Source organism: Oxyura jamaicensis, chromosome 20 (assembly GCF_011077185.1).
Source record: "Oxyura jamaicensis isolate SHBP4307 breed ruddy duck chromosome 20, BPBGC_Ojam_1.0, whole genome shotgun sequence".
NCBI lineage: Eukaryota > Metazoa > Chordata > Aves > Anseriformes > Anatidae > Oxyura > Oxyura jamaicensis.
The window spans coordinates 10,117,570-10,133,850 of NC_048912.1; the positions used below are offsets into that span (position 1 = coordinate 10,117,570).

At 34.4% G+C, this 16,281-nt stretch overlaps 1 protein-coding gene across 1 annotated transcript in view; it reads left to right on the plus strand.

Annotated features, from left to right (window-relative positions):
- SPO11 (SPO11 initiator of meiotic double stranded breaks) overlaps window positions 1-15,822 on the plus strand; it is a 39,324-nt gene extending 23,502 nt beyond the window's left edge. The window contains exons 3-16 of the mRNA XM_035343691.1: window positions 2,517-2,630; window positions 5,323-5,411; window positions 6,023-6,089; window positions 6,316-6,424; window positions 6,975-7,061; window positions 8,507-8,543; window positions 8,766-8,875; window positions 9,364-9,463; window positions 12,044-12,081; window positions 13,697-13,773; window positions 13,971-14,082; window positions 14,759-14,924; window positions 14,956-15,006; window positions 15,204-15,822. Coding sequence (XP_035199582.1) covers window positions 2,517-2,630; window positions 5,323-5,411; window positions 6,023-6,089; window positions 6,316-6,424; window positions 6,975-7,061; window positions 8,507-8,543; window positions 8,766-8,875; window positions 9,364-9,463; window positions 12,044-12,081; window positions 13,697-13,773; window positions 13,971-14,082; window positions 14,759-14,878 — 1,060 coding nt within the window. The 3' untranslated portion in view covers window positions 14,879-14,924; window positions 14,956-15,006; window positions 15,204-15,822. The remainder of the gene's footprint in view (window positions 1-2,516; window positions 2,631-5,322; window positions 5,412-6,022; window positions 6,090-6,315; window positions 6,425-6,974; window positions 7,062-8,506; window positions 8,544-8,765; window positions 8,876-9,363; window positions 9,464-12,043; window positions 12,082-13,696; window positions 13,774-13,970; window positions 14,083-14,758; window positions 14,925-14,955; window positions 15,007-15,203) is intronic.
- Window positions 15,823-16,281: the final 459 nt, after the last annotated feature.

Below are 16,281 nucleotides of genomic sequence, written 5' to 3' on the forward strand. Positions count from 1 at the left end.
TTCATCCCTCTCAGGGAGGTTGGGCTGGTCTGCGCCAGGTGCCATGGAGGACCACAGTGTGTGCTCCTCCGAGGTGCCGGCTGGGAATGAGGCTGGCCTCAGGAAAACAAGCGTGTCTGCTCATAGGAACCATGTCCCCAGGTAAAAGTTGAGAAAAGCAGCACTCGTGCTATCTTTCTGTGGTGGTAGTTCAGTTGGTAGTGCTTGTGCAAAAGTGAAAAACACACCCCACTACAAAAACACCAGGGAGAAGCAGCTTTCGTGCTGTGCAAGCAGCACCTCTCTTTCTTCAGACTTCTCAGAAAGTCTGTAGGTACAGATGGAAATGCCAAAAATGATGACAAAACAAACACATTGAATGTCACTAACAAAAAAAGACTGCTCCCATGCACAGTGTCAGCCCCTGAGGCTAAAAGAGACAGGGAACATCTGAGAAGTATTTTAAGAGCAAAAGGATGACAATTATAATAATATGACTTGGACAGTTCTTGGTCTGTGTGGCAGGGTATGGGAAATGGTTCTTGCCATTTATAGTTCTGGATTTTAGAGTGTATTGGTTTATTACATTGCAGATTTTTATTTGTAACTGTTTCTCTTGTGTATTTTTATTATGCTTGCTCACTACAGGTGCTATAAAATTAGTCATTTGTGCTATCAATGTTGAAGATAGTTTCCTGTGCTATAAAGAAACTAGTATATATTCGTGCTGCAACCTGTGAGAAATGAGCAGAGAAACATTATGAGATATACAAGGCCTGCCCATTAACTAAACCAAAGTGTATTTTAAGTAGGCATACTTGGCCAGTATTGCATGTTTGCTTATTAAAATTCAATTAATCTCTGCAAAAGGAGATGAAATATCAGCAAGGGGTACAAAGAAAATTGCTGCCCTCTTCCTACTTTGTCACATTTACAGCTTCTGTTGGCCAATAAATGAGGAAACTTGGATGGGAACAGCAAACTCGACTTTCAAATTCTGTAGTGAACTTTGAAATGTGTATGGAATTTTAAGACAGTATCAAAACAATGACATGTAGGAGTATCAAAACAATTACATGGTTTAGACTTCTTAGCAGCCTATCCATTCTTTCAGCCATCTGCCTCTACATATTTTTGTTATCCTCAACTCTAATTTTTGTTAAGTTAACCTGTAATGTAGTCAGCTTTGCTTATCTGTTTTACTCTTACCCTTTGCATACATTTATCTCACCAGCAGATCATTCCCTCTCTACTTAATAGAATGTCTATTTTGGATATGGCAGTAAGACGTAGGATTTTAAGTTGAAGGAACAGACCCTGAGTCCGAGAGTCAGGGAATCTCTCTGTGTTTGTGATTATTCATCTGAATACAGAAAAATATATTTCATTGTGTTCATTGAAAAATGTAATCTTATTGGACAAAAATGTTAGTAATACTAGTAGTTTCATTTAATATGCAGATACTACTATGAATAATGTTTTAAAAGAAAAGGTTAATACTTTCCAGAATTTGTTTTGCTAAAACTGGATTCTCTCTCTCTCTCTTTTTTTTTTAAGAACAAATAGCAAGTGGAAACTTAGCTACAAAATGGAAGAAGTATATTCAGCTGATAGAAGAGAGCTTTAATGACACCTCATTATTGTTTAAGGAGACTCATAGCTAGGTTTAAAAAATTATTCTTGCTGATTTTGTAACAGTAGGATAATTCACTCAGTGTGGTCTGCACTGGTATTAACTCATCTTTTCTTAGTATATTACTTAAAAACAAAATTGGACTTTGCTGATAAATCTTTGAACTAAAGTATTTTTTTTTCCTACTCTTTTAATTCCTACGTACATTTACAACGGAATATAGTACAGCTGTAATTTTAAGGACAGCTGAAATGTTGGCATCAGATTGCTTATGAAAATAAAAAGCATCTGTCATAACACTGAGACCAGCCTACAGTTTTGATGTAAGGGATCTGCTTGCAAGGTTACTTTGCCTTTTTAGGTGAAAGATACAGATTTTATTATTTTCACAGTGTATCTGTTGAGATGAAGCCGTCGTATAATTAAAACCCTTAACAGTTTGTTTAGGGCAACAGATCAAAAGGTTAATGTGCAATGGTACAACAGGATGTATTTGAACTGTTGAACATTTTTTAAATTTACAGCATTTAAAAACAACTTAGCTCAAACCATAGCCAAAGCCAATATTACATCATTTAAAGTAAAACATTAATCATTAGTCATGAAGCAGCCAGTTGGTCTAAAAGTTCATCTGGTGAAAAATTTGATGGTTTAAGGATTGAATAGAAATGTACTTTTAATTGTGTTCCCAGTTATGCATCCAGAACAGAAAATCAAATATTTTAGGGAAGCTAAGGAAAAGAAAATTCAAAAGCAAGCATTTTTGATCTCCATATTTTTTAAACAAATATATTCTTAAAGCAGTTTTGAGTTAAATGAATTCTGTAAGGATGGCACTGCATGATCAAAATGCAAAATAGAACTATATTTAATCATATGAATCGTATCATTACTTTTCTTTCAGTTCTGAAGTTCTTGAAGCAATTGAAAATGTTATTCAAGATGTGCTTGAAAGCTTGTCCAAAAAACAAGCACCTGTTCTCACAGTAACTAGGAGATCAGATTGGAATAATATTGAGTAAGTTTTATATATTTTAAAGTCCTGCTTTATGTTATTATAAATGCCATGAATATAAATTTGATTGTATAATGTCTAGAAAAGTTAATCTTATGTAGTTCTGTAAGTATTAGAGTCAATAAATAATTTGTCTTCTTAAAAAAATAACGGACAAATAAAAAGTCATGCTCAGTACTCAATCTGCATAGACAGGCATTGTGCATTTACTCAAATAACAGCAGACCATTAACATAAAGGGGAATGTAAAACCTATGTAAAAGGAGTCAGAGAGGAAAGAAGTGCTATGTACATTCATTTTCTGGATGCAGTAGAAAACAATAAGTTTTATTTGATTAAAAAAAAAGATCTCTTTTAGGCTGGAAACAATTGCTAGCAATTTCATTTTCCAATTACTTTTCTGTGCTTCCCATTTTCTTTTTCTCTGCTTTTCTTCATGGTATTTTATTTCTTCAAATGATAGCGATAAACTTATCCTCTCTGTATTCTTCAGAGAAGATACTGTTATCTTACCTTCATGTTGTGTCCATGTACTTTTCCAAGTCCATCACTAGCCAAATAAAGTAAAACAAGTTTCTGAATTGTTACCTAAATTTCATATCTCATGCCAGCTTACCTAGAGAGGATCAGAGGAAAACAACCTGTCCGTTATAACACAGATTTGTAGAAGTTGCCTGTGCAACAGTATTTTTCCAAGGCACACATTTCAATTGAAAATACCTGAAACTGAGAAAGTAATTGCTTTCTATAGTATGGAAGCAAAAGGAAGAAGCAAATCTATTTCTTGTCTTGTAATGGCTTTGGGCATCAGTGGGTTAAAGGATATTTAGATCAATAAGATTGCAGAGGTGCTTGTAAGTGGGTACATTACAGACATTCAGATTGCAAAAGTACCACAAACCTTCCAAGCATTACACTTCAGTGAAATACTCATTTAATGAGAACAATAAATTTCTGACAATCAGAAAACCTGAAGGGCCTGAAGGTAATCAGTTAACTGAAATGCATGTGAATTTAGTCGTTTCTGTCCTGGTAGCTTGACAAAAAATGTTTCACTCAGATGTCTGTAAAATTAAAATACTATAACAGAGCTTTGCAGTTTTTGGCGGTGTTGGGGAAAATGGCATTTCAGGCCAGAAAAACAAGTGTGAGATGTTATTTGTCACCAGAACACACAGGGGGGAAAAGTTTTTATTAAAACAAGTTAACAGCACAGTATGTTAAAAATAAGACACATCAATCAAAAAAAAAAAAAAAAAAAAAAAAAAAAAAAAAGCTGAAACATTATTTATGGTGGAGAAATGTAAACTTACATATTCATTCCATTGCAAAATGGTGTCCATACTGGTTTAATACAACAGGATTTTTAAGAAGACTAAAATAAAAATAAATAAGCAAATAAAAACAACCCTCCACCCAAAATAATAGGAATGGCAGAAAATATAGTTAGTAGGGCATATTTTTCCTTATTTAGGCAGCATTTCCATTCCTAATCTGCATAACTGGAATCTGCAGGGCAAGAGCTAATAGAAATGAGAGAATGATTTCATGTTTGAAATGTTCCTTGTAAACATTTGTAGATACCCAGAGAGATATTTACCTGAGAATGAGGTCAGTCGGTGAAAATGCCAGGCCTGAAGCAGTACAATTGGTTTCCATTGAGCAGATTTACATTAAAATAAATAAAATAAAACCATTTTCCTTTAGTGGAAAGATTTTAGAGAAAGCTACTCTGTTGGGATAAATGCAGTACTAGGAAGAATTTGTGGATATCTGATGTACAGCTAGGTTAAGGTTTTCTTTGTGAGTTATCTGTGGGAGTGGTACTGGTCAGGTTCTTAAGTATAATGTTTCCAAAATGAAGTGTTCCTTATTTACACTAACAGAGCAATCCGGCAAAGTTTCATTCGGTACAGTTACAGTGTAGGGAACAAGGCACACACACGTTTTCAATGTTGCAGCGCAAAGGCAAGAAAGTTGCTTTGAAGCAGAAAGGCAGATGCTACACTGTGCTGTTTGCTGCTGCTGTGCACCACAGCGCTGTGGTGTGTTCTGCCACCCAAAGGATGCATGGAGCAAAACCTTAGACAAAGAAAAATTTAGAAATGTTATGTGGTTTTGTATAAACTAATGGTCATTTAACCATTTAACCATATTTAAAAGTATGTACAGAATTCCAAAATGAAAAACAATGCGTTATAGACAGGACTGTCATTAAAATAAGACAGTAAAATGAGCTGTTGTTAAGAAAACAAGTGATTCTTTTGGTGAAATATGTACCTTCGGGTATGAAATGTTTAAAAATGAAATGATGGAGCTCATTTAGATGAGCGAACTGTTTAGAGAATAGGATGCCCCCCTTTTTTCTTTCCAAAAGTTCCAAAAATTAAATCTAATTATTTTGATAATAAGGGCATAAATCAGATCATATTATTGTAATATTAAATAATTACACTTTCTCATACATTCTACATCAGAAAGTTACTGTGTTAAATTTGACTTGTATACTAATAATGAATCACATTTTTTTCCTGTGTTGTGTATTCGTTTGTTAGTAGCCTGTACTGAGTTTGAAAATAGAGCTAGCATATATGATTTCAGGAAAAGAGTCTTAGTCTGAATTATCTTGGATAGAGTAATTTATACATCCTCACTTCACAAGTTTACAGTTTTACTGTATTTTGCAATGTATCAGATTTAAAGATTCTGTAGGTCTACAGATGATACCGTATTGTACTACAAAACAAATCAGAAGTGACTGCCCTAGATCAGCACCAAAGTTTGGTAAGTTAAAAAAACAAAAGTTCAAAATCAGAATTCTTAACTTTTTTTTTCCTTGTATTTTAGTTTGAAACTTTGTAAAAGAAATAATTTTTGTATTGTGCTTTAGGAGTGTAAGGCTAATAAAACTTGCAATTATGACCAGCCCTTCAGCTTTTCTCTATTAAATTATGGTGTGACAGTGAAATCAATACAAAGATCTTATAGTTTCTACCCTCCCTGACTGAATATCATCTGAAGGCATATACACAAGGTTGCCATATAAAAATATAACCATTCTTCAAAAAGCTAACTGGTGAAGTGATCTTGGAATATGGACGATAAGCTAATTTGTTTTTCTAAATCTGTCAATTAATTTCTTGGCTGTGATAACAAGGCATATATTCCCTAATTTGACTCCATCATATTTTTTTATAATTATGCCAGAAATTATTGAGTCTGTTAGCACAATCTCTCTGTATTTTCACAGCGTGTTACAATGCATGCACAAATTGTATTCATGTTTCAGTATTTTATGTTATGAGACACAAATATGGCTCAATATAAACAAAAATTATAGTATGTGCATTTCTGAAAATTGATACAATTAAAATTTTTGAAGTGTATTTTTTCAGCTCTGATGCTCAAAATATTATCTATGATCTACAAGATGGTGCAGAGCAATACTTATGCAACTAAAAGGTAACAGTGCATTTCTATAATTTCAAATAAAATTTTATTTTAAGCATGCCACTGTGAAAAACAAACAGCCTCTAGGATGTATACCTTTAGGATAACAGAGTTCTCTATGTGAAATGCTTTACACTGATTTCATTACCCATGCCCTCAGAAAAATGTTATTCTCTGTTCTCATAAGCTGACAGCTTTATCAGTATTATAATTACAAATAAATATTTTGTCTTGATAGAGATATATATTACTCAGATACACAACTGTTTGGTAGCCAGAGTGTTGTGGACAATATAATCAATGACATTTCTTGTATGCTTAAGATACCTCGGAGAAGTCTACATATAGTAAGTGGCTTATTAATGTTCTGATTCTTTCATTATTTCCAAATCATATAGGTCATACTGAAAGCTGAGATATCAAGAAAAAAGTGATCATTAGGAAATAAGTAGTTAAAATAAAAAGTTATTTGTGCAAATGAAACCTTATTAGTTTTTGAACACTCAAAAGGTTCCTTTCTTCAGAGAAAATTAATAGACCACAAGACATCTGTTTCACAGTTTATACTTGAATGATTTGCTAACTTGTGGTTTAAGTGAAAATTTCAGGTGAATCAGAGGTGTAAGGGTTGAATTTACTTTTATTTCATGCTTACAAGAATTCATTTGTATCTACAAATGCAGTTGCTAACATAACTTATTGTAAATACACCTTTATATATGAGATGACAATAATGTGGCTTCGGTTTTTAAAAGGTTGGTCCTAGTTGATAACTGCTTACTCTGTTCCTTTTTTTTTTTTTTCTCCCCCGAAGTTTCTTGTTTTGCCTGTTTAATGCAGTAAAATAAAAGCATATAACTTACAATTTACTGTATACAACTTATTATTTTTTTTCAGCTGTCTACAACAAAAGGTTTTGTTGCTGGTAATTTAAGTTATACTGAGGAAGATGGTACAAAAGTGAATTGTACCTGTGGTGCAACAGTATGTATTATATAACAATAACAGTAATTAAAATAAATAGAATAGTTTCAGTTGGAAGGGACTTACATAGATTATCCACCTTTGTGGACTGCACTTCTTGTAGCTCAGGTCGCTGCATGCATTTATTATACAGACCTGTGCTTGTGGCAAATTGAGCCATTACAAGCTGAGTAAAAAAGCAAAACAAAACAAACAAAACAAAACAAAACAAAACAAAACACCGTGGAGATTATAAGTGTTGCTCAACTGTTTGGTGGGCTGCCTGCTACCTATGCAGCTACCAGCCAGTGAGTCTGCACATGCCTGACTCTAACCCAGGTACAGCTTGTGCTCCCTCTCGCTGTGTGCTAGGTGAAGAGCATGAGTGAGAGCTGTGGACACTGTCTAGGGTATGTGAAGGAGAAGGAAACAGATACAAAGAGTATATATGGTGTGGAGTTGGGGAGAGTATGGTCTGTATATATGGTGTGGAGTTGGGGAGAGGTTATCAAAGGCAGTACTGAGCTAAAGACAAGTCTATATCCACAGTTTGATAAGTAGTCAAGAGCCAGAAGTGTTTTGAGGAGATGAGATTCAACTAATCTGGTCCTAAAAGATTTCCCATAGATGAGCAGATTATGAAAGCAGGCGCGGAACCCAGACTTGCCGACTGTTGTCATGATTTACTGGAAAATCTATTAATTGTAAGCCTAAGCTGGTGATTTCAAAATGGATAGATGACCGTAGCTGCCTATTATACTTTGTCTTAAAGCAAAGCATAAAGACCCCTGTTATTAATACTCTTCTACAGCTCTTCATAGTTTTATTTGTTGAGCTGTTCCACACTGGCACCGGAGGTGATTTAGCAGTCAGGAGTAAAAGCAGACCACACACTTCAATATATACATACTTTTTTCTTCCTCCAATTCATTTTTCTCATCCATATGCTTGCCAGATTGAGCCAATCCTAATGTGAGGTGTAAAGTAAACATTACTGTGTCTTAAAACTGTTGCTCCAAGATAGTTATAAAAACAGGTTATAGGTTAATAAAAGAAAGGATTAAATGGTCTTCCAAAAAGAATGCCTAAATGTTTTAAACCTGTATTAAATTTGCAATTTTCGCATCAAGATGACTTTTCTTCTGGCTAAAACAGATAAAAAACGAATTAGGACATTGTTATCTCTGTAATGCCCATATGATGAACAATCTTCTGTGACAGTAGCACAAACGTGCTTTTGAAAAGCATCTTGTTATAACAGGAGGACTTCTATGCAACCATACAATAGAACAGGATATAAATGATTGAATGTGCTTATAAAGCAGTGGAAACATCAAGATTGATCTTGTATATAAGATGAATGGTTGTTTTAGGATGTAATTGTGTCCTTCATTACCTAATGTTGTTATTTTAAAATGTATCAGTTTCTCTATTATAAATGATTAATTTCATTTTTGTTGTTTTAGGCAGTCACCGTGCCATCTAATGTTCAAGCAATTAAAAGTATCCTTTGAGCTAAAACTCTCATTGTAGACTGAAAAAATAAAGTAAAAACAAAGAATATTCCAAGTTAAACAATGTTCTGGTAATTTCTTCTCTGCTTGTTGGCTCTGAAATCGAGTCATGAACACTGCTTTTGGCTCCAGAGAATGTATTTTAGAGCATTCAGTTTGAATTAATTGGTGCAATGGATCATTTTACATGCAGGTAGCCTTAACATAAAAGATTTAAACTCACATGCCAAATTTATATTAATTGTAGAAAAAGATGCAACTTTTCAGAGGCTCCTGGATGATGATTTCTGCATTAAATTGTCCCCATGTATAATGATTACGGTATGCAACTGACGTTTCGTATCACCTTGTTAGACATAAGAATAGAGAAGACTTTATACTATACCAACAACTATGTATGTATCAGCTACCAATTATAGTCAGTCATATCAAGAACTTGTTTTATATTGTTTCTTTAGTTCCTTACATATTTCTGAGAAGAAAATAGTGGCCCTTTTCTTTTTATGCCAGCTTATACAGATACTGGAGTACATCTGTGTGTCAACTCCCAGACCTTACACAGAGGAATGTATGATACTTCTACAGGGCCTATAATCCAGGACATTTGCACTGCTGCTCCCAAACCCCTGTTCCTTCTTCCCTTCCCACAGAGACAAAATAAGAGTGTACCATTTTCCCTGTGAGATAGCTGCTGGAAAAATAGTCCTGCACGATTTTTTTTTGCTTATTTTAAATGGCAAATGTAAACACATATGTAGCCAGATGTTGTTTTAATTAATTTAAAACTGTCTGCTTTATTTTTTCCTTAGGGAAGAGGCATACCAGATTTGAATACACGACTTTTGGTCAGAAAGCTGTGGGATACATTTCAAATTCCTGTTTTCACCCTTATGGATGCAGATCCACATGGTAAATCTGTAGAGGTTCAATAACATAAAAAGAAAGCAAAATGTATTTAGAATCTAATTTCTCACTTTTATGGGAAGGTGCATATGGCATAGAGTGGACAATCAAGTACAATCAGACAGTTTCTGATTTATGCAGAGTATGTCTAGGAGTGCAGAAGTTTAACGGAGACATCAGTACTGGCCTGATCCCCACTCAGTGTACTCTTACTATCTGTGATGATTTGCTGTGCTCTGAGGTCTTAATAAAATCTTACCTTATACCTAAAAAATAAAAATATTTTTAAGGGTCATATTAGAGCTAGATTTTCATAGTACCTGTGGGCCTAAAAATGAGAATAAGTATAATGGAATTTTATGACCCATTGCACAATTCCACTGATTTTAATAAGAGTTATGCACCTGACTACTATTTAAAGTCTCAGGAGGTCCTAGCTAAATACCTTCGAAAATGTAGCTCTGATAAGAGTTCTAGCAGTTGGCTAAACTGCTCCTTTCGTAAAACCAAAAGAAATAACAGGAACTTCTGTAAACATTGCTCGGTCTGGCATAAAACAGAATTTTTGGAAACGTCATGATTCAGAGGGTAGACATATGAAAAAAATAGTTTTTTTGAGCAAAGTAAGTCTTATTGATTTTTAAAGCAGTTAAAATATTAATATATTAATATTAATTTATTAATAATTCAGCACTCATGATGTCAATAGTTTATGCAGTGAAATCTAGAAACTACTAGTGGGATGCCAGCAGGAACAATATTAATCTTAAAATGAAGGCTGTACTTGCAAATGAGAGTATAAAGCTAAAGGTATGAGGACTCATCTCAAAATAGTTACCTGGATATCACTGTATTGGACATGCTGGAAGTATGTCACATCTCATAGATTTGGTGGGGTTGTTTGTTTGTTTTCTACTGAGAACATTAACAGTCATGAACTGCAGACTCAATGGTCAGTCTTACCTTGGCAAATTGCAGAATTTTTATGTAAGTTCCCTCTATCAAACAATATCCCATGGGCAATCTATATGTTTTGAGGATCATCTGCCCAAAAGCCAAAATACAAATCCTACATGTAGACGAATCTGGAGCTTCCTTTGTTACGGATAAGTAAATTGTTTTTAATTTTCACCCTGCCATATCAGAAATACCACAGTGGCAGAATTTTGCCTTTTTTTTTTTTTTTTTTTTCTTGTAAGAAGTGGGAATGTGGCATGAAAACTGGATTATTTTTTGTACAACCAACATGATCAGATTGAACATATTGTGGAATAGTTTGTCTATTTTTCTGTGGCCATGCTGAGGGGAAGTTAAGAAGGGTCAGACTTCCTGAAGGTTATATGTTGTTGCTGCTGTGTGAAATAAGCTTCAAAACCTTGTTCTGATGATTCAACTGCAGAACAGCTTGATAGCATATACTTGGTTTTGTAAATACTCTTTGAAATGCAACTTTATGTAAATTATTTCTTGGATCAACCAATTAAAAATAGAGATGTTTAGGATACTGACTGAGCCTTTTGTTGTGAAGAAATACTTGAGGAGAAAACAGCAATGGTGAAAAACCTTACAGAGTTGTAGCTGGTATGCTTTAAACCACAGTCTCTGGTGTCTGTAGTTCAAGATAAATAATTTTAAGCTAAAACCAAGAATCAGTGGCACTCTTTAGCAAAAACTACATCAATTAATGCACATTTGCATTATTCAAGTATCTGGTAAATGTTCGTATTATGTACAGATTTTTTTCTCTCATTTTTATTGCAGAATATTTTGAGCAGAGCAGCTCAGTTTAAAAAGAAAAATAAGTTATCAAATCAGAAAATAAATCTGATAGGCATAATTTTATTTCACAAAAAATGTATAAACTGGGTTTATGACAGGAAGATAAACACTACACCATTCTGTAGTGAAGCAAGTTCAGTTCTTTAGAATAAAACACTAAAGACTTTAGGCATATCAAAGTCTGCGGTGCTGACAGTTAATGGAATTGTTTAAATGGAAAATATGTTTTAAGTATGAAATAAGTAAAGTATACAAAGTGTTTTAACAAAGCCTGAATACACAGCTGGGTGTTTTTTTCTTTTTCTTTTTTTTTTCTTTTTTCTTTTTTCTTTTTTTTTTTTTCAAGCTTTCTAACGGCTTGTAACTGAAATTTTGACCAAGCTGAAGTGCATGAGATTTTTATCAGGAACTTTAAGAAAATAATTGCTATAATTTTACTATAAAGCAATAGTGTTAAGAGATATGGATTACACAGTATGAATGAAAAAAAAAAAAAAGAAAAAGAAAGAACAAAAGAAAAAAAAAAGACAATTTTCCTGGCCGATGTTGGACAATGTGTATAAGAGCTGATTATCCTTGCTTCTGAAATGACTATGCATGGACAGTGTGAAACATTTAACTGTATAAAGGTGACATACTATGCTCAAATTCTGATTATTTTGACATACGCTAAAAATAATTGTAAACCATGAAGAACCTCACTAATCATAATGTCATAACTGTTATGCCATAAAAGTGAATTCTTAATACAGCCTTCTTAAGCATGGCGATAAACAGACATTTAATATTTCATATTCTCCAATCTAGGTGTAGAAATAATGTGCATCTACAAATATGGATCTGTGGTGAGTATAATTTTTCCATTTGAAAATATATTATTTTTTAGTCCTGTCTTGAAGCTTGAATGTATGGTGAGTTAGAATAGTTACTACCTTTAGCATTTTGTTTCAGCACAGACACAGTTTTCAGGCCTTCTGTATCTGCAAAAACAGCTTCTTCCTGTAACAAAAAGAAACTGGATAATAATGTCAGGTGTTTCATTTAACTATGTTTCACAGTTTTTTCCTGCTGTACAGGTAGTTTTCAAGAAGTCCAAATAGAAAAGTGTTCTTCGTTTTCTTTTGTTTCTGCCTTAGAAGACAAATGAAGGTTGGGGAGGAAAAGAACGTAACTTGTGAGATGGGTGAACTGCTTGATTCTCCATAAAATCTTGTTACCTTGGTAAAGATTTTGTTTTGGGATGAGAAGTTACGGATACATGTTTTAGTGTGGAACACTATGAAGGAAGAAGCAAAGGGAATAAGAATGCATATTGGAATACATTGCCAGAAGACGAGGTACAGAAGACAACATGAAAGGCAGGCTAAGGAGAGGGCAGAGAGCAGGGGCAGATGGGTGACCTGTTTGGGAGACCAATGGAGAAAACATCCAAAGTTAAAAACAAACAAACAAACATAAAAACTCACACACAAAGCAAAAAAACATAAAACACTTCAGAAAATTGTCAGACAATGATGTCCAAGGTCAAATGTATGACATATCATATGTTTCATGGGCATACATAGAGCCAGAATTCCCAAGTTTTCAGGTGACCTGTCAGGCTTTTAGCTCTACTAGAAATATGTGTAAACTGATAGAACACCATCTTCCAGGATTAAATTAAATTCTCAGGTTCCTTTAAAAGTTTATTTCGTTCAATTACAGAGTACCACTTGTCAAACTGAAACTCAAGCATGTCAAGTCCATTACCAACAGTGGAAGTATTCCTTTGTATAACATGTAATTTAAATCACAGAATCATGGAATCATTTAGGTTGGAGAAGACCTCTAAAATCATCAAGTCCACTTTGCTGTAGTGTGCTGTAGGTTTCAGAAGTTTTCATGGATTCTAAAAGCAATCAGACAAAATCAAACACTACTAAATGCTGTACCACCAATTCTGTCTCACAAAGTTGGATTCACAAACTGATGGGAGCAGGAAGAGCATTCTGAGAAGTATCATTTATTGCTTATTTGTTTTTACACTTTTCCCTTAGATATTTACTGTAGCCATGATACTGGGTAAGATGCCCTTATGTTTGGGCTATTTTTATGTAATGTAATACTTTCCAGCAGAAAATATCAGAAATTTCCAGTTGTAATTGTCATTGCTCCTCCTGGCTTCAGTTTTGTTTGGGAGACTCATGCTGACTGAAAAACAAACAAACAAAAAGCAAAACCTATTCAGACTAGAATCTCTTGTGGCTGAAGAGTGCAAGCCTTAAAGGAGAATCTCTTTTCAGTAAGGGGATACGGTAAACTCCAGTTGCACCATTTTCTCATGTAACATTCTGAAAATAATTAAAAAATAAATAAAAATTCTAACCACCTGTAATAAAATATGTGATCTAGGAAGGCATATATCTCAAATGATTTAAACTAAAAGTCACTGAATGTTGTAGTTGACTCTTCTTATTTCAGTCAATGTCTTTTGAGGCCCATCATCTCACTGTTCCATCTATAAGGTGGCTTGGTCTCCTTCCATCTGATCTGAAGAGGTTAGTTATTATCTAAAAGAAACATAAGTGTTCTTCTTCTATTTCATAGATAGTAAATACAATCTGACTTAATGCACAAACAAACTGACATCTGTTATTGTTTTCATACATTATTTTTGGCTTATTATAAAGAAGTAAGTTGGAATCATTATTTCTGAAATATATGAGAAAATTTAATGACTTTATTTACTTTTCAGATTAAATATATGCAAAGATGTCCTGATTCCACTTACAAAGCAAGATCAAAATAAGTTAGCAAGTATACAAAAGAGACCTTACATTGCTTGTCAGCCAATGTGGAAGAAAGAGGCATGTATAAACCTAATGTTTCTTGTTTCTTACTCCCCACGGAACAAATCCTGTCAGCTGCAATCCTGTTTATTTTTATTTTTATAAACTCTTAGTGTAGTAGAAAGGTTTTGCAGCACTAAAAGGCATTAAGACTGACAAGTCCATGTCCACTGTCTCTCTGAATCACTGGAGCTCAATGGTTCACAGGCCAGGACTGGCAGCTATTTAGCCTTCCTGCTATTAGTCATCTGATGATCATAAACTATACATGAGATTTTGCTGTTTTCCTAAATATTGCAGAATATATTACGTATTTACAAATAGGGGAATATTTAAAGCAATTACTTATTCTGTACTTGCCCTGTGATCTTGCCTGTAACTTTTAAATCATCTATCTCAATTCAGTCATCTATTGTGTGAAATGGTTAAAAAGGAAAAAAAGGTATTGTGTACCTTCCCCTTGCTGTTTATACTCACCTTATAAATTGTTTGTGTTACTGTGAGGTACACACATGAACATACAATAATCTCAGCTCACTGCCAGAGATTTTGCAGCACCATTTCCAGTAATACTAACTTTACAGCTCTATAGGCACATCCAACAAGTGTAATTCTTATTTAGATAATAAGATGAAGTGGTTACAGCATCGCAGCATCACACATTTTTTTTTTATTTTTATTTTTTATTTTTTAGCTGGAAATTATGGCAGCATCTAAAATGAAGGCTGAAATTCAAGCTTTAACTTCACTTTCACCGGATTATCTTTCCAGAGTCTATTTACCAAACAAATTGCAATTTGGTGGATGGTTATGAATGCTTGTTTGCCAATTAACTGTTTTTATTGATAATACTTTCTTGAATGCTCTGAAAAAATGCAGAGGACCATGTTTCTGCTTCTTGTTCAGTTTATTACTACAGCTAGATTATGGTTATCTATTCTTTCTCTTTCAAACTATAAAAAATATTACAACTTTTTTTCCAGAATACTGTTTGTTCCACTCTGTGCCTTCTGCATTGTAATGATTTCAAATGCAGGGGTACATACAAAACAGGATACTGAAATATGTTCTTCCTAGCCAGACAATGTTAAGTTATACCTGCTTCTTAAAATTGTATCAAGGACTTACTTTGCCTTCTGTTAAAGCAGAAAATGATGCTGTACAGTCCTTTTAATTTTTGAAGAGTAAAAGGCTTTGTTAACAATTTTTTGGAAATGTCTCTTTCTGGAAATAATTTTAAGTACAGTGCAGTGGTATTTTGTGTTCACTGTAAACTCAGACCTAAAAGTCAGAGATAATTCTTCATTACTGCATATCTCAGGCAGCTATAAATGTTCCAGCAACCAAATTGATATTTGTTTTCAATGAACAAGTAAGCAAGCAGATGTTACTGATTAAGAATTTAATAAACAATCCTGTTAATGATGCACATCATAACAAAATCCCTTGTTCATTTTTTTTTAAAAAGTTGACCCTAAAACAGTAAAAAGAAGCCAGAAACTGCAGTGATTAAAGTGTATAATGTATTTTACATGAAGAAACCAAATTGAGTACATAGAAAATATTTCTAAAACTGATCCACAGAGTCATCAAAAAATATTTTCAGTAGACTTTACATTTTACTACTGCTCCACCAGTATCCAATTCAAAAGGAACTCGAAATCCTTTTTATTTTCTGCAGTGTAGCAGTGTTACTGCCTACTAGCAACTTCCAGTGTCTGGGTGCACAAATAATCTCGATTCCCGAGTAATACACCAGCAGAAGCAACAAGAATGTGACAGTCAGTCAGTGCTGTAAGAGGGTGAGATTAGCACACAAGTGGTCTGGGTGAAGCCACACCTCGAGTGCTGTGTTCAGTTTTGGGCTCCTCAGTACAAGAAGGACATCGAGACCCTGGAGGGTGTCCAGAGCAGGGCTACGAAGCTGGTGAAGGGCCTGGAACACAAATCCTGTGAGGAGCAGCTGAGGGAACTGGGATTGCTTAGTCTGGAGAAGAGGAGGCTCAGGGGAGAACCTTAAAAGAAGGTGTAGGGAGCTAGGGGTTGGCCTCTCAGAGGTAACTAGTGATAGGACTAGAGGGAATGCCCTCGAATTGTGCCAGGGGAGGTTCAGGTGGGAAATGAGGAGACATTTCTGCTCAGAAAGAGCAGTCAGGCATTGGGACGGGTTGCCCAGGGAGGTGGTGGGGTCAGCGTCCCTGGGGGTGTTCAGGGAAA